At 39.6% G+C, this 18,738-nt stretch overlaps 1 protein-coding gene across 1 annotated transcript; it reads left to right on the forward strand.

The window, feature by feature from the left end:
• Nucleotides 1-246: 246 nt before the first annotated feature.
• Nucleotides 247-17,879, forward strand: muc5e (mucin 5e). Its single transcript, XM_023422921.2, has 43 exons — nucleotides 247-332; nucleotides 1,148-1,192; nucleotides 1,558-1,783; nucleotides 2,229-2,358; nucleotides 2,516-2,579; nucleotides 2,879-2,961; nucleotides 3,199-3,394; nucleotides 3,497-3,622; nucleotides 3,714-3,834; nucleotides 3,934-4,069; nucleotides 4,162-4,239; nucleotides 4,337-4,406; nucleotides 4,526-4,663; nucleotides 4,784-4,933; nucleotides 5,141-5,235; nucleotides 5,330-5,462; nucleotides 5,780-6,023; nucleotides 6,187-6,227; nucleotides 6,608-6,696; nucleotides 7,025-7,179; nucleotides 7,267-7,405; nucleotides 8,307-8,411; nucleotides 8,551-8,745; nucleotides 8,871-8,943; nucleotides 9,027-9,196; nucleotides 9,496-9,652; nucleotides 9,896-10,006; nucleotides 10,169-10,310; nucleotides 10,414-10,442; nucleotides 10,593-12,038; nucleotides 12,334-12,575; nucleotides 12,745-12,931; nucleotides 13,833-14,040; nucleotides 14,457-14,629; nucleotides 14,818-14,887; nucleotides 15,019-15,128; nucleotides 15,232-15,263; nucleotides 15,361-15,514; nucleotides 16,118-16,155; nucleotides 16,305-16,412; nucleotides 16,740-16,779; nucleotides 17,232-17,340; nucleotides 17,534-17,879. Exons 1-43 carry the CDS (start codon nucleotides 284-286, stop codon nucleotides 17,706-17,708), a joined length of 6,582 nt encoding a protein of 2,193 aa, XP_023278689.1. The 5' UTR covers nucleotides 247-283; the 3' UTR covers nucleotides 17,709-17,879.
• The last annotated feature ends 859 nt before the right edge of the window (nucleotides 17,880-18,738 follow it).

Genomic DNA, 18,738 nt, shown 5'->3' on the forward strand with positions numbered 1-18,738 from the left:
GTAACTAAATGCAACATGATAAGCAGGATATACTTTAAAAAATAAGCTGGTTTTCCAGCATTGTGTGATCTTTATCGTGTTTCTGCCCAATCTTCATTTAGATTAATGTTTAATCTGTTTTTTGTTTCCTGGTATTTGCTCAGAAAGAAGTTCAAGTGTGTTTCGGGCAGTGTGTGTGTGTGTGTGTGTGTATGGACACTGCATATATAGCCCCTGTGGTGGGGTGGTTGCACAGTGCCACTTGGTTCACCTGCTCTCCTGCAGTAAGGGAGCATCAGGCAGCATGTCCTCGCAGAGATGGATGCTGGCTGTCTACTTCTCACTGGCCTCAGGTACCATGCAATATTTCATTTAACCATTTGAATATGAAATACTTCTTTTTAGTAGAAAATGTGCCATGAGACATGGATTTAGCAAAATCAAATTTCTACAAGGTGGACAGAAATTACTATCAGATTTTTCCACCTTTTCATTTTTTATCTATTTCATGAGTTAAATCAGAGAAAAGGTCTTTCATAGCATTTGGCTGACAAGTAAGAAAATGAATTTGCTTTGTTGTTACTTTGAATGGTGGTTTTATGGTGCATTTATGTAGTACGAATTTGAGGTACTAGTAACTTATTTCTACTACAAATAATCTTTTCTGTTTTATTCCACTACATTTTTTTTGACAATTTTAGTTTCAAACTTTCAAAAGATTTTAGACACAAAACATGATGAGCTTAAAAAATATGATGCACTGTTGTAGATTATACAGTACAAAGCTACTTACACTTTAATGCATCATACATATTGTCATATAGAGTAATCATCATATAATCATATATGATACAATAATATAAAATTTGAGTCATGTGGATATTACAAAGGCAGTTTTTTTCTGAATCCCTGAGTGCTTTACTTTTGATACTCAAAGTATAATTTACTAATAACACTTTTGTACTTTTACTGAAGTAACATTTCCATTGCAGTTTTTATATTGCAGTATTCCTAGTTTTACTTTTGCCCCGCTTATGTGTATCATGTATATTTGATCAAATGCTGTATTTCCCGTATAATTATAGGATTCCTGCAATATCCAGGTATTATGTGGTACTAGGTGTTATTATTCATAGTTTTAATTATTTCTATTGTATTTCTGTCCTAGTTTTAGGGACAGTTGAATCAGTCACAACAACAGAAACTCAGAAATGTGAGTATTAGACAATCAATGTTAATTTTGATTTTTGATATGATTTTTACATATCTTGAAATAATAATTGGTCTGTATGTTTATTGATTTTAAAATGGCTTATATTAAAAAAAAAAAAACCTAAAATCACATACTAATCTGTAAAGTAGATTTAACTGATTTTGTTTGCATTGTTCCAGCGTAATGGGTGCATTAGTGAATTTAAGTTGTGGGCTGTACTGATGATTACATTTTACACTAACATTTCAAAGCATAAATCAAAATTAATGAATCATTATTTGATTATGATTAACCATTAATGAATTCAGTCATGTCTTCAGCCATTGTCCATCATGAATCAGTAAAAAGACTTTTGTTGTGATCAGACACTTGCAGGACGTTTGGCAGCGGGGTCGTCCAGCCTTTCAACGGATCAGGTTACTATGTGAGATCCAATTGCCCGTTCACCCTCACCCGCTTCACCCACAACCGGGTTGAATGTGACATCACCACACGGCGAGGTGACAGCGGGCTGCTGGTCCAAGTCGAGATCATCATCAACAAAGTCAGGACTGTTGTGCAGAATGGAAGCATCCAGGTGGAGAAGAAAAGGTTTGGCCCTGAATCCTAACCCACCATGATACTCCTGACACTCCAGGAAAATTGCAGCTACACAAACTAAATAATGATTAGTGCAAATCTGATCAAGTATCTTCTTAGTCTGTATTTGTTTTAACACTTCACATCAGTCAACCTGCTTCATATTCAGCCGCACAGCCTGGTGGTTGGAAGCTTTATGCATTCTTAATGGCCTCATTGTTAGTTTATTATTAGCTCTGATTCTGGGACACTGTGCATTATTAATTGAAAACAAACAATGGTAGGATCACTGGAGGTGGTCACAATCTGTAAGGTGACTTTCAGGCTGTTTTGTAGGAAGTAGACGTAGGTGAAATATTTTACCAGTGTTATCATTTAGTATTTATTTATAAACTTTTTTTTTTTTTTAACTGTATGATCTCTGTACTGATGCCTCTGTATGTTTATTTGTGGACAGTGTTTCCCTTCCATATGACCACACCTACCAGCACATTTTTCAGTATGGCATCTACACTAAACTGAAGAGCTCGCTGCTTCCTCTGTCTGTCACCTGGCACAATGTACCTGGAGGAATAGACACACTGAGGGTGAGAGGACACTAATGCTGCACATCTTACACAGGAGAGCATAAAATCAGGCACACAAATGCAAACAAAGCGCGCATACACATCATATGACACATTTATTGGAATATTTACAGCTAGTTAAGCGCCAACATCAACCCTTTTCTCATGACTTGTTAAGGTGGAGCTGGAGCAGGAGCTGAGCACTGACATGACCGGACTGTGTGGAAAACACAATGTTCCAGGTACGACGGCGATATCAGTAGTTCTTGTATTGTAGTAATAGTAGTAACATTAGTGGCAGTACTACTACTAGTGGCAAAAACTGTGGGTAATAAATAAGTGTTACATGTAATTGGTAAACTTTTGCTTAGTGATTATTTGATGTTAAAATGAGATGTTCCTTACAAAGGTTCTTAAAATGTCAGTTTCACTTGTAATTTTTAGAATGTAGATGATAATACAAACAACTTTTGCTTTTGTAAATTTTGATAATCGTGCACATGCAGTTTGCTATAACAGTGTAGCTTTTCTATGAAATTAGGCAACAAGGAGCAGTTTATTACAGAGAGCGTGCTTTCTGAGGACACATGTCAAACCAGAGATCCTGGCTCTGTCATGAATCCAGTAAGTTGAATGATTTAATCACTGTTTCAGTTTCAAACCGAACCGAAGGATTGTTGTATGTAGGATGTACACACCATATAAGTTTTAAAGTACTGTACGGTAGTTCTACATTTCTTTCACTAAACTTACATTTTAGATCTCAATCCATTCAGCTGTCTTTACATTTCAAACATAAAATGAAACTAAACACACGTCAGAGCCTAGTTCCAGATGTTCAGATGGATTCTCTGATTGCAGAAATGCGGACTGTTCTTTTCCTACGCCTTGGACTGTCTGCAAGCCAGGTTGCCTCATTATGTCCAACTCTGTGAAGAGAACATCTACAGCTATGAAAACAGCGAATACATCAGCTGTGCTTTCTTCAAAGAAGTTGTCCAGCAGTGTGGAAACAACAGCTACATCTGGAACATCTGGAGATCTTCAACCGGATGCAGTAGGTGACATTTTTATATTAAATAAAGATTTCATAGACTTCACTCGACTGTCTGTCCGTTAGTTACATTGGAGTAATGTGTGTTTCTGTGGATGAATGCAGCTCCACATAGTTGTCCAGGAGACCTGCTTTATGTAGAACAGGGTGACGCCTTTGTTCCCAGCTGCTCCAACCCAAACCCCAGATTCTCCAACCAGGAACTCACGAGCTCCTGTGTCTGCCCGAAGGGTGAGCACTGTCTGATTGTACGATCTAGTTCCTCACTGTGTAAATCTGCTGTTAAGCTGCTGGTTAAGGCTGCACTGAATTTTGTGTGTAGGTACGGTGCTTAATGATCACGCAGATGGCTTCCACTGTGTGACTGTGTCCAGCTGCCGCTGTGTGTTTGCCGGCAGCAGCTACGTAACTGGAGACACACGTAACACCAAGTGTCAGTCGTGGTGAGGAAGCAGAAACAAAGCTGATCATACTAATTGAATTGGGAATTTCCATATGAAGTTTTCTAATACGAATTTCTTTTCTCATATCTGTTTTCTCAGCGTGTGTGAGGGTGGGAAGTGGCGTTGCTCTGACAACTTCTGCCCAGCCAGATGTCTCATTGAAGGGCATTTTGTGACGACATTTGATGGCAAACAATATGTCGTCCCTGGTAAATGTACATATGTGGTGTCACAGGTAAAGCTTTCCCACTACACCAACATCTAACATTAACCAACATATGTTGCCTTTATTGTGATACTGACCGTCCTTTAAAATTCCTTTCCAAGGGTCTCAACTGGACAATAACTATTCAGTTTTCTGAGAAGGCGGTGTCTCTGAAAACAGTTGTCCTTCAGCTTTTTCAGGTACAGACAGTCTTTGAGGATTAACTTTGAAACCATATAATCTATCAAACAAATGTCAATATCATAAGTGAATATAAATGTCCTTTGGGATTTGTAGGATGTGTATACATTCTCATACAACAGAGTTAAAGTGGGAGAGGAGGAGATTACTGAACTTCATCAGTCTGGTAAGAAGTAATTGAGAGAAAAGACAAAAACAGACAAAGAGATTAAACTTTTAGGTCAGATTTAACAAAGTGTTGTCCATCATCTACCGAGTCACTTGCTAATCTCTGCCACTCGTCAGATCATGCCCTGGTTTTCTGGCAGTCCTCCATGTACGTCCAAGTCCAGACATCCTTTGGTATGAAGATCCAAGTCCAGATGTCTCCTGAGATTCAGCTCTACATCACTCCACCAAGAAACCACACTGGCATAATCTCAGGTGAGGATCTCAGTCTACAAACACACATGTCAAATATGTTCACTTGATTTTTTTTTGTTTTGTTTTGTTTTATGAGCATGGTCCAGTTGGATGTGTTCTTAGAGTCAGTCTGTCTTTCAGGTCTTTGTGGCAACAGCAACAATGACACCACAGACGACTTCACCACCAGCAGCGGGATCATCGAGAACTCGCCACAGCAGTTCGCTCTGTCCTGGACCGTGGGCACATGTGCAGTGAACATACCCCCCACCTGCAGCAACACAGACAACGGTACCAATGAATGATATAAATGTACCTGTTAAATGTGTGGCTGCCTTTTAAAAATAGACATCACATAGAAAACAATGTTTGGATAATAAAACACTGGCTTGATTGCTTCTCCGTGATATTCGTCAAATACTTCAACTGCAAGGAAAATACTTTACCTCCAGAGGGTTTTGCAAACAGATTTCATTATCTTAATATGTATTTTTGCAGAAATATTTGCTGATGAGAAGTGTTCTGTGTTGAACCACCCAACTGGGATATTTGCCAAATGCCATAGTCATATCCCAACAGATCAGTTCCACACCGTAAGAAGACTTTCACACACCAACCAAATCGTTAAATAAATCGTTTTCAGCTATGATGGACTCCTGGTAACCTGAAACTGACTATTATTTTCAGGCTTGCATCCAAAGAACTTGTAACTGTGGCAGCAATCTGCAGCAGTGTTTGTGTGTTGCTCTGGGCAGCTACGCCAAAGCCTGCGCCGTCCTGGGTGTTGCAGTTGGTGACTGGAGGAAAGCTACCAACTGCAGTGAGTCCAGCTTTCATAAATGTGCAAATATATACAGTAAATAAATATAGAAAGCTCATCCCACCACTGGACTAATGATCAAACTGTCTGAAGCTTAAATTAGATCATTACTGCTTCCAACAATGTCTTATTGTTTTTGTTTTGGCAGTAGTGATAAGAGGTCATTTCTATGGGATGTTTGCGTTGTGTAAACACCTCTCAGATACTCTACAGTAAATATAAAGCAGCAAAAGTATATGTGTGTTTATGAAAATGTCAAAAATTACTTTAAGAAGACCAAAATTTAATTGTATGTTAATCACAATGTTGTGTCACAGCTCTTAAATGTCAGAAGAACCAAGAGTTCTCCTACGACATGCTGGCCTGCAACCACACATGTCGTTCCCTGTCTGGCCCTGACCCTCGCTGTTGGGTGGATGATGCTCCTGTGGAGGGCTGTGGTTGTCCGGAAGGAACACACCTGAACCAAGGAAACCTCTGTACCCCAAAAGGAGAGTGTTCATGTCACCACTATGGTGGGACAACGCCGCCGGGGCGCATTGTTATCGACGGACGACAGTGGTGAGCTGATCATCGACGTGTTTGTAACTATTTAAGATGCTCAAACACCTTTTTGTATTAACATTTTTGCTTTTGTAGATGACCACATCTATCATGTAGATATATTGTGTGTCAGCAAAAGTGATTGTTTTGAATCTCAAATTCATCATCGTGTCTTCTACAGCCTCTGTGAGAATGGAGAACTGCACTGTTCCAAGGATTGTGGTAACTAAATATTCTTTTATCATAAAGTATTTTGTATATATTTTCAAAAACACTGACAATCTGCAACTAACAACCTTTATTATCTCTGGAGAATTAACCAAAGCTAATGTTTCAACTACATAAATTTGAATTTTTCCTGTAATACAGGAAAATCTAATGGAAAAACAGGCCCATCTCACACAACTTTGTTACTGTCTTTTTTTATACAACCACCAATTTTCTAATTTTATCTACAATATAAGTTGAGTTTGTTTCTCAGAAAATGTATTTACAGTAATAAACAAAACTAACTAAAAATATTTATGCTAATATCATGTCAAATTGTCAGATATAGTTAGCACACTAATATGTTTTGTGTATTTAATGATTGTTTGCATCAGGCTGCAGAAACGGGAAGGTTTGTGTTCACTGCTCCGAGTTCCCAGTTAACACGGCTCAGAAAACCTGTGACAGTCTCAGGAAACCACTGGTAGGTCAACAGATTATACGTTTATTCACAGGGCTCAACATTATTCATGTGTTAGTGTTATTCATTCTTCAGTTGAATTCAGTAGCTAACGAACTGTCTGCCATAATTGTAAGATTAATCATATGGCCTGTTCTATTTTGTTAACGTTAAGGGAATATATTTCTTGTTCTTGTGTATTTCTTCTTCAAATCTGTCATTTTATTTTAAAATCTTTCTGTCACTGAATTGCAGCGCTATAACTTCCACTTTGTACAAAACAGATTTCTTTCATTGTGATCGGTCAAATGTGTAGTTGAGCTAAAAGACTTTGCTTTGGTGTGATCTCCAGAGTGCCAGTATGACCTGTGAGAGTGGCTGTTACTGCCCACATGACCAGTATCAGGATCACCGTGGAAACTGCGTTTCTCTGGACAACTGCACCTGTGTGTACAGTGGCAAAGTGTTCAGCGCAGGACAGCATGTGAAAACCAACTGTAAAACATGGTAACTTCTGCATTACTGCTGCTTTACTACTTGTCGATTCAATGTCTTATTCATCCATGAGCTAAAATACTTCCCTGTGTCTCCCAGTGTCTGTGGTCAGGGTCAGTGGCACTGCAGAGACGAGCCATGCCCTGGGAAGTGTCAAGTGTATGGAAATGGACATTATCAGACCTTTGACTCTAAGTGGTTCCGCTTTGACGGACACTGCCAGTACACACTTGTAGAGGTGAGACCAAACTGGTGTACAGATATGACAAAATACAGGAAACATATACAATTATTATTGTTCATTTGTTATTAACTGTTTTTATTATTATTAACAATGAGCTAATGGACACATGGATTTCCTCTAAGGGATAATAAAGTATCTATCTATCTATCTATCTATCTATCTACAGTATCAATTAGTATTGTGTATAATACACAAATATTATATTTTTGAAGTCCACAGATCACATATATTTTTGTTGTGTTTCTGTGATGTCTGACAAAAAAGCAACTAAGCTCTGTCCCACATTATGGGGAGGACAAACCGTACATGCACTTTGGTGGACTGATCAGTAGTTATTCTTAAGCACCTCAGAGATTTATTACACTTACTCTGGTTTACATAGTTAATTCTTTTAAAAATCTTAATCTAATAACAATCATTTACTTACAGATGTCTTTGCTAAGGCTTTGTAGACCTCAAACATTTTGTCTTCATGAGACATGGTACATTACCCAATTACCTGATCCATAGTATAGCGCATTTTTACGCCTCTGTACCGGCGACAGCCAAGGCCACCATTCTTGTGAACACGATATCTCTGTAACGCTTTGAGGGAGTTTCTTCAAATTTGGCACAAATGTCCACTGGGACTCAAGGATGAACTGATTAGATTTTGCTGGTTGAACGTCAAAGGTCAAGGACACTGTGACCATACAAAACACTTTTTAGACATAACACATGACTTCATGCAGCAGTTATGGTAAAATTTCACACAAATGGTTCATATTTTATATGAGTCTGGATAAACAGGGATGTAATCTGAAACTAGTCTGAGTGGCAGAGCCTAACAACTTAGTTGTAGTTTAAAAATAGGCTTTTGTTTGTCACATTTTGAACTCTGCTGATTTTACCTCAGGATTACTGTGGAAATAGAAACGGCACCTTTTCTGTCAGAGTGGAGAGCGTACCCTGCTGCGATGAGGCACTGACCTGCTCTCGCTCCATCGTCCTGGACCTGCAGGTGGGTGACTCTTCACAAAGACCCTCAGCTGTTGACCATGTCGCTGTATTCTTTTCATTCATTCATTTGCTTATTTATTCTATCTTGTTCATCAAAATGTTTAAATAATCTTGTAACTGTCCTGTATTGTCCCATCCAGGGCTTAGTCACCCTGACCTTGAGTGATATGAGAGTGACGAGACGCCTCCAAAAAGGCTGGACTCTGCAAGAAGATTCACTTTACACCACACACACAGTGGGACTCTACATCATAATCTCAGTGCCAAGCAGAGGGATAACTCTCATCTGGGACAAACACACCAGGATCACCATGGAGCTGCATCCAAACTGGAGGGTGAGTGATTGGGATGTTTTTGGCATGATTTTGAAATGCACATTTTGTAGAAATATTTATTATACATTATACTTTTTATACATTTTAAATAAATTTAAAAAAAAAATTTAAATTCTCTCCTTTAGAACAAAGTGTGTGGCCTCTGTGGTAATTTTGACTCCAATGAGATGAATGACCTACAGATAAGTGGCTCAGCTGGTAAATTAGCTTTGTCTTTATTTCAAGATGCACAAATACTTCTGTCATGATGGTCAAAATAACCCCAGAAACGCTGTGTTTAGTGGTTTCCAGTCCCATGGCCTTTGGCAACAGCTGGAGGGCCGCCACACCTCCTTGTTCTGATGTGACCACTGAGATATTTCCATGTGAACGCAACTCCTACTGCTCAGCCTGGGCCCAGCGCCGCTGCCTGATCATTGCAGCAGACACCTTCAAAGACTGCCACTTAAAAGTATGGTTTTTTTTTTTTTTTTTTTTTTTTTTTTTTTTTTTACATATTTAGCAAACCACTAAGACCAGGGTCTGGATTTCTGTTCAGGGCCCCCTACTCATTTGGTAGGAAGGGTGGCATAGAGTGTAGGGGTGATCAACCATAAGCTTAAACAGTCATCACTGAAGATTGTTTTATCCAAGTCTGCTGCAATATAAGACCCTACAGTATCTATTTGCATTAATGGACATCAATAAATTCCTGAGCCCTTAAACATGTTGATAAAAGCCCTATTCTGCTGGATGATCTACAATCCCCAGGTGGACCCAGAACCGTACTACCATGCCTGTGTGCAGGAGTCTTGCTCCTGTGAGTTTGAAGGCAAGTTCCTGGGCTTCTGCACAGCAGTGGCAGCCTACGCAGAGGCCTGCAGCGACCAGGATGTGTGTGTCAAATGGAGAACACCTGATTTGTGTCGTAAGTTAAGACCACCCTTTTTCCCATGTAACATTAGTTTTACTTAACTCTTTTTTTCAGATGGTTTGCGGTAAGGTAGTATTTCTTTGTCATTATGCTGAAAACTGACACTAGACGTGAGGTAATCAATCATTATAGCCAACAATCCTTATGATGAAAAATGTTCATTATTATTGGAAATTTACAAAACATAAGGCGTAAGTAAGACTACATTGACTTAATCTGTGATCATTTCACCTTTAGCGGTCTATTGTGACTACTACAACGAGCAGGGCCAGTGTAGCTGGCACTATGAGCCCTGTGGTGAGATGCTAACCTGTGGCAAAGGCAACTACTTCACTCACAAGCTGGAAGGTATCCAGGTTTTCTGAGTTTCATTCAAATATAGCAGCTTCACTTAATTCTTACTCAGTTGAATCTGTAAATATAAATAATGCATTAATGTAAATTAATTAGGCATTGTTAACATAAACTGTAACCCTGTGAAAATATACATTCAATTTGCTCTTGGATAAGGTTGCTTCCCCAGATGTCCAAAAGATGCACCATACTATGATGAAAACACTGGGGAATGCACCAAATTGAGGAACTGCTCCTGTTATTTCAATGACACAATTATTCAGCCTGGGGCAGTGGTGATGATACAGTCTAATAAGTGGTAAGATGAGCCATTGGTAATGTACACTGTCAACACATTGTAACATCGTGAAATGTAAAGTCATCACATTCATAACTGGATATTTCTTTATTATTCTTGTTAGCCCCTGTGAAAATGGAACAATTAAGTGTCGTAAGTATGAATTCTATTCACATCCCACTACATTTACTGCTAGATTCACAATTGTACAAGAAAGTTTGAAAAAGTTGTAGATTATTTCTTAATGTTTTACAGAACCAATTGTGAAAACACCAGAACTTACTACCACTTCTACCCCAACAGCACCTCCACTTACAACTACAACTATACCTGCCACCACCTCTACATCAAGCACTATCATCCCAACTGCTTCAACTGTGCCCTCCACTACCCTAACAACTACATCTGTTTCAACTACCTCTGAAACATGGTCAACAACGCCTTCCACTACCACCACACCGTTGACGACCATTACCAATGTTTCAACTACATCTGAAACATGGTCAACAACGCCTTCCACTACCACCAAACCGTTGAGGACCAGTACCAATGTTTCAACTACATCTGAAACATGGTCAACAACGCCTTCCACTACCACCACACCACTGACGACCATTACCAATGTTTCAACTACATCTGAAACATGGTCAACAACGCCTTCCACTACCACCACACCACTGACGACCATTACCAATGTTTCAACTACATCTGAAACATGGTCAACAACGCCTTCCACTACCACCACACCGTTGACGACCATTACCAATGTTTCAGCTACCTCTGAAACATGGTCAACAACGCCTTCCACTACCACCACACCACTGACGACCATTACCAATGTTTCAACTACCTCTGAAACATGGTCAACAACGCCTTCCACTACCACCACACCACTGACGACCATTACCAATGTCTCAGCTACCTCTGAAACATGGTCAACAACGCCTTCCACTACCACCACACCGTTGACGACCATTACCAATGTTTCAGCTACATCTGAAACATGGTCAACAACGCCTTCCACTACCACCACACCGTTGACGACCATTACCAATGTTTCAGCTACCTCTGAAACATGGTCAACAATGCCTTCCACCACCTCTACACCAACGCCTACAACTACCTCAACTACCACTGTAACCTCAGTAAACCATACAGAGCTGACTTACACAACAGGTGTTACCAGCTCACCCACCACATCATCAACAACTAGAATGAATACCACATATACAATGACAGCTGCTACCTCAGCACAACCTACAACAATAACAAATACCACTGGATCCACCGTGGTTATCGTAACAGGGCCAACGTCGACACAAATATCACAATCCCATGTAGTAGATACATCCACACTTACTTCCTCAACTCAGCCAACAACAAAACGTACAGAGCCAACAGTAACACTTCAATCAGCAACCACCTTTGCGTCAAATGCTACGCCTGCTGAAACCCCAGGTCCAACTAAAGTTCCTTCAGTCCCTACAGCCTCATCACAGTCCACCATCATAACAGTCAGTACAGCATTGACAACTCACACAACAGTGTGCAATGAGTGTACAGACCTGAAGAGGAAAAAAACCTGGACTTGTGGTGAGATGTGGACAGAGGACTGTTTCCATAAGACCTGTACAAATGGGAAGATAGAGTTGACTCCAGTGGTTTGTCCAGAGCCTAAAGTTCCCATCTGCCCAAGAAATCAGGTCGCAAAAGTGTCGGATGGATGCTGTGAAACATGGAAATGTGACTGTAAGTGTATCCTGTCTCTCTGCCACAGCTCTTTAGCCCTCAGTTATCCATCCCATTTTCTCTTCATTTATGTTTTCAGTAACATTTAGTTCTACACATTTATAGTTTGTTTTTTATGTGGTTAGGCAGTATATTGTATTCTGATTCTTAGTTATCTTGGTGGTTTGACCTAAATGCTAACATGCTAACAATGACAACGATACCGTGCTGATGTGTAGCAGGTAATGTTCCGATGTCTTGTTTTCTGTCCATATCTACTAAAATCATCTTTCATCCTTTCCCACATCCTCCCTAGGTCGCTGTGAGCTATATGGGGATCCCCACTACATCTCTTTTGATGGTGTAAGCTTTGATTTCCTGGACGAATGCACCTCCATCCTGGTGGAGGAGCGGTCACCACAACATCATCTTTCTATTACTGTGGATAACTTCTACTGTGTGCCGGGCCTCCACGGCTCCTGTGTTAAAGGCGTCATCCTTAATTATCAAAACAACATGGCTACACTCAATATCATCCCAGAGTTGTTTGCAGTTCAGGTAGGATATCGTACAACTCTATATATTACTTACACCGTAATACCATGCCTCATTACATATTAAGGATGCTGATAATCATTGTCTGTGATATAGGATATTTTTACTCAAGTATTTTGGTACCATACTAAGATTGTGACAGTGGGTTTGATACTGATCTAATTTGCCTTAGGCCACTCTGAACAATGTGACCATACTGCCGCCATACGAGGAGCATGGGTTGAGGTTTGAGACCACAGGGTACATGGTGTCAATCTATCTCCCAGAGATCCGCTCTTATATCTCCCTCAGTCCGTCTTATACCCTGGTGGTCAATCTGGCCATGGAGCACTTCCACAACAACACCCAGGGACAATGTGGTGAGTAACAGATTAAAGGGAATGCTCTTCAGGTGTGGTTAAGTGCATACTGTACTGTCTATCTGTTTCCACAGTGTGTATTTGTGTGTAGAGTGGATTTCAGGTAAGGCAAAAACCACAAACCTCTATGAATTTATTAGCTTAATCTTGTCTGTCAATCCTCTGTCACTGATAAAGGAGACAACATGTTAGGTGCTTCACTAAATTAGCTTGCAGGCTAGTTATCTAGCTAACAAAACTTAATAGTATGTGTGTTGCTTAATGTTATAAACAATTTCTGACTGCCAGACAACAGAAAGACTCAACAGTCCCAAAGAAACAGTTCTGTGATACAAAACTACAATGCAGCAGACATAAGGTGACGTGAGCATCCAGATGTTTTGTGTTTGGCTACCTGGTAAATTAATGTTTGGTTTCCCCTATTTTTTTTATTTATCTACCATCTCCTGACAAAGATATGCTAGGCTGGATCTTCAGCTCACCTCATGCACTATTATTTTCACCAGCCGGAAATGTCTATATACCACTACTACTGCTACTACTACTGTATGTGTGGGCCAGAGAACCAAAAGAATGTGCTGAAAGTGGCTAAAGCTGTGCATAGAGTTGGGTTTTAATACATACAGGTCTCTGACATCTCTCCTCTCAGACATGAGGCTACTAAAAAACTAAAGAAGACCAGCTAACTGTGTGGCATTACCTTAAATCTGGTAACAACCTTTAGGTTACTTTTATCAGGTTGTTTTTGTCATATAATGCCAAAATATTGGAGATACAACTACAAACCTGCCTGTTTAATGTAGTCAGTCCTTAGGATAGATGTTTATGTCCATTATAATGTGTATTAGATATCAGATCACACATCTTCTTAACTGACCTCACCTCTCCATCTTCTTTCCAGGTGTTTGTGGTGGCGGATCATGCATCCGTAGAGGGGGGCAGATCGAGGACAACAGCTGCTGTGATAAGACAGCCTATGACTGGGTGTACGCAGACCCTCTGAAGCCAGCCTGTGTTTCTGCACCAAAGGACATACCCTGTCATTCTGGTACAACTTCAGCACCCACCAGCTGCCCTGCAAGCCCACTGTGTGAGCTGCTAGATCACCCGTAAGCTCCACACACTAACACACACTACTGTTGAGGGAATTGGTGAAGGAGTTGGTAATTAGTGCGTTTGCTACGTATTGCTATCACACTATATGTCATAAAAGTGAGGCACAATGGTTTTACTTTACTTAGGAACTACTGTACCTTTACTGACCCATAGTAGCAACCACCCAATGTCACCATAGCTTATCATCTCATATACTCTAGCTGCTATTGCTCAAGCTGTCATCCACAACAGTGATCGAGCAACCGTGTGCAACACTTCAGCTAGTTTTCTCTGTATCTAGAGTCTGTGTTTTTATTTTTCAATATTTCAATGGTGTATAACCTCAGCTGTTTATCTTTAAGTGTATGTTTTACTTGAGAGTATCTTCCTTAACTATTAACTAAAAATCTAATCTATTCTGTTTCCTCAGAGCATTTTTAAACTGCAGTGATTATGTCGATCTGAAGCTTAAAAAGAAGAACTGTGAGTTTGATTCATGCTGGAACAAAAACAGCTCTTGCCCTTCTCTAGAACAAGCTGCTGAGGAATGCAAGCATGTTGGTATCTGCATTGAGTGGAGGAAACTGACTAATGGAAGCTGTGGTATGTTTTTTTTTTTACTACACTCAGCAAAACAGTCAATCAAACCAAGGATGAATTATTGTCCTAAAGTATTTGCACACTGATTTATGAACCTGACTCTAATGATGTTTTTGGTTAAAAATGTTGTTGATAAATTGTACTTTAAACCGATATTTAATTTAATAACCTTGTCCTCGTTCATGTTTCAGATGTGCCATGTCCAAAAGAATTGGTTCACAGAGAATGTCATCCTAAGATGGATGACTTCTGCTTTGGAGGGTTTGGAGACTTTACTTTAACAAATAATGTCTTTACATGTTTTTTTCACATCTTTCTAAATCCAGAATAATCATGACTGTCAGGATGTTCATCATTTCCATCCTCACCATTCATCTGCTTTGGTTACACAGAGTGCGCTATCTAGGGGCCTCCCTCGAAAAAAACACTTCAGGTTGTTTCTGTCCCAACGGCCAGTTCAGGGCAGGAAATCACTCGAACAGCTGCGTGTTTGACTGTCCCTGTGAGTGACATGGTCTATAAGGGTGACAATGACTCCTAGAAGACTTTTGTCTGACCTCTTACATGGATAAATTGTCAGTTTCTTTACTTTTCTTTCCACACAGACTGTAAAGGACCACTTGGAGAGCCCAAAATGGTAATAGTTGTCTCATCAATGTAAAAAAAAAAGAGTAATATTTGTAACTGTAGATTTAACTCTAGATTTAAAACTTATATCTATACCTGTTTTCCAGCCTGGTGATGTGTGGGAGTCCAACTGTAACCTGTGTACGTGTAACAACCAGACTCAGACAGAGGAGTGTTTTCCAAACCCCCCTCAGTCAGCTCCTGTCTGTAGCCCCACTGGTGTTTTGGTAAACACCTCGTGCTGTGGTCATCAGATTTGTGGTAAGCACTGGCATTTCATCATATTTTAAAATGGTGGTTTAAAGGTACTATATGTAAGTCACAGCCAACTTTAGCATTAACAGCTGTTTACTTACCAGTCTAGAAGAAATGTTGCAAGTTCAGCATCAAACTTCATTCCTGTACTCACAGCAGCTGCCTCCAGAGGTGGAAAGTAACGCCAGCGTTAACTTTTTGGTTTGTTTGTATTTCTATCACTTCTTTTATTTGTCACTGAATGTGGTTTCCTGCCCTCTGGGCAGTGTAACCTCTTCATCCTCTCATGTTGAGCTGAGAGCAGACTGGACACTACAGTCACTCACTAGCGCCTCTTGAGGTACAAAGTGGTATTACAAGACAGGACAGGCTAGCTGGTTAGCAGGCTAACTTATCTAAATATCGCTGCAACACAATACATAAATGTCTTTTGAATGTTATTTCATCACATTCTGGTGATTATTTTACTTAATTTTGGAAGGTTTTAAAATCCTAACATATAGCACCTTTAAGTACTATCTCAGAGACTTTCCTTTTCCTCACATGAATACTAATACATATTTGGCCTTTTGTACCAGGACACTTTTTACTTACTGTGTTATTTTTCAGTTGAGAAGAACTGCAGTTATAATGAAAAGACATACAAGGTATGTTGTGTGGATCTCACATTAATATAGGTACAAGATGATAAAGAAAATAGTTTATTCTTCCTTGGGGAAGAATTCGATTTTTGTATAATGTGAATCAATACATTGTGTTTATACATATCTTGATGGTAGTACCTTTGTCTGTGTAGGTGGGAGACACATGGAAAGATGCCACCCATCCCTGCATGTCGTTCAGCTGCAGCAAAGAGGGCATTCAGACTGAGACTAGAGTGTGTCCCAAGGAAAACTGTCCTGAGGTACAGGACACCCCTCCTCTACTCTTTAAACTAATAAATCTAACATCTCATGAGCTTTATTCTAGTGTGTGTTACTGCATTTTTCCCCAGCTTTAGATTTGTCTTATTATGAAAATGTATTGGTGGTACTACTGAAATAACTGCACAGCAAGGTTAGCTTTTCATGTAAAAGTAAACCTGTTGTATATAAATGAAAAAATAAACTCAAAAGAAATTCACATTTCATTGTGACTTTAAGATTTCAGACAATACACCTCCAAAGCTGATGCACTTGGATCTTAATTAAGTATTTCTTTAATCATGAGCTCTTGTGGATTTGTTCTCCAGGAGGACAGGATTTGGGATAACCAGCACTGCTGCTTTACATGTAAGTTGAGAACCAATAATGTGCTGTTAGTGAAATGACCTTTCTCCAGCCAGCTGATTGGTTTTGACTATTTGTTTTTTTGAATTTCAACCTTTCAGCTCATATACCTTTCTGCATTCAAAATAAATGGGACAACTCAGCTGACAATGTTATTTTTAAAAGCTATCATAAACCTAAATTTGGCCAAGTGACTTATTTGATCTGGCAATTTAGATGATATTAAAATGATGCTGTGAAAAGTAAAGGACCCCAAGAAGCCTTGGCTTCAACTCTGTGTCAACATTAACATTACCCAAACAATACACTAACAATACACTTGTCCAAACCCTGACGCAGTACATGTATATGGTCCTATTGGACAATTAGTAGCTGTACATTCAAATTGTACAAATTAACAGCCATGACTGTTTAAAATTTCAACTTTACCTCCTATACATCTCCTTCACCTTTAGGTAATCAGAGCTGTGCTCCCGAGGTGTCCAGCTTCAACATCACCATAAACAACTGTACCACCATCATAGAAATGCCTGTGTGTCAGGGCCAGTGTGTGTCTCAGCCCAGGTGAGAAGAAATCTATCACTGGTCAATAGAAATAGTTATCACAGAGTAAGTGAACACATTCTCAGGTCTGTTATGAGTGTCCACACTAAGGACTCAGCAGGAGATGTGTCATTCCTGATTAAGTCTGATTAAGCTTACAATAACACATTTCTCCCCTCCTTCTTGCTTCCCTTCCTCCCCACTCGGTCCACAGCATCAGAGTGGTGTTGCATGGTGACCTACAGGTGGAGCAGAAGAGCAGATCCTGTCAAGAGCGGCGCTCAGAGAGGAGATCAGTGACCCTGCAGTGCTCCGACCACACTACCAGACACTACGCTTACAAGCATATCACCAGCTGTGAGTGCAGAAGCTGTGGTATACTGCGCTGACAGCACAGACCAAAGACAAGAATATATGATAATGTAACGTATCCATTACATTTCTAAATCAAAAACGAATGTATCTAAATTTAGTAGATTATGAATTGATATTTGATGGTTTTTGTTCTCGATTCAAAACTAATAGTATCAAATAAAGTGAATCATTAGCTAATCACCAAAGGTTGTAGTAAGCATCTTCTGTCAGTGCAGTAAGTTCAACTTCATAAAACACAATGTGCCTCCCTAAAGTAAATTTACTTTACTCTCACTTTTTCACCGGTCGGCAGCAACGCTGCTGTAGCTTTGATCACTTCTGTGCCAATGACATTTCGTCTGGAAGTTAGGGTCGTTTCATTCAAGTGACAAAAAATAGCTTCTTGATAGTGGTGATATTTAGCCAAGCAGACAGGTTTTGGTTTTATCTATGCAGGTTTTGAAATACTCTTGTTACTCTAAATAATCCAGAACTTCACTGTAAACAGATTTCCATGGAAGACGCAATCTGTTAAAACCATTAACATTGTGGTCCCTGGATTATCTGCAGTAACAGGGACTCTCTTCTGTCAAAAATCTGTATTGACAAAGAAAATAAAAAAAAAAAAAACATTTAAAAAAAACAGTTTGGTGAACTGGCTCTTTCAGATTCAACTCTAAATTTGTCTTTATTTCAATGAATTTATGAATTACAAAAAATAATTTACACAAAAATGATGACTAACAATTTGGCGGGCAAAGAATCCCACATTGTGGAGCTGCTGCAGCTGTAATGTCAAAATGAGTATTTATAATGAATATCTTATATACTGTGTTTATATTTTGATGTGTGTTTCTCGGGCATTGGGACACACAGAGAAAGCCATTGTTTGCGGCTATCAATAGGACAGGAAGACTTTGATCAAGCCAAGGAAACACCCAGTCTTACAAAAGCTGAGTTTCTCTGGAAGAGGAAAGCATTTCACTCTTTGAAAACAGCAAACGAACAGAAACAGCAGGCTTGTAAAATAAGCTTTGGCCAGCTTCACGCTGCTGCTGTTTGTTG

Source organism: Seriola lalandi, unplaced genomic scaffold, assembly GCF_002814215.2.
Source record: "Seriola lalandi dorsalis isolate HSWRI2012SDOR001 ecotype SW California unplaced genomic scaffold, Sedor1 jcf7180002054688, whole genome shotgun sequence".
Taxonomy (NCBI): Eukaryota; Metazoa; Chordata; class Actinopteri; order Carangiformes; family Carangidae; genus Seriola; species Seriola lalandi.

What these genes read in the sequence shown, in the direction of transcription:
- muc5e (XM_023422921.2), top strand. Translation starts at nt 284, where the DNA reads ATGTCCTCGCAGAGATGGATGCTGGCTGTCTACTTCTCACTGGCCTCA. An exon ending in TACTGAACTTCATCAGTCTG is followed by an intron (nt 4,407 to 4,525) that starts GTAAGAAGTAAT and finishes GCCACTCGTCAG; the next exon opens with ATCATGCCCTGGTTTTCTGG. An exon ending in ATAATGAAAAGACATACAAG is followed by an intron (nt 16,156 to 16,304) that starts GTATGTTGTGTG and finishes TTGTCTGTGTAG; the next exon opens with GTGGGAGACACATGGAAAGA.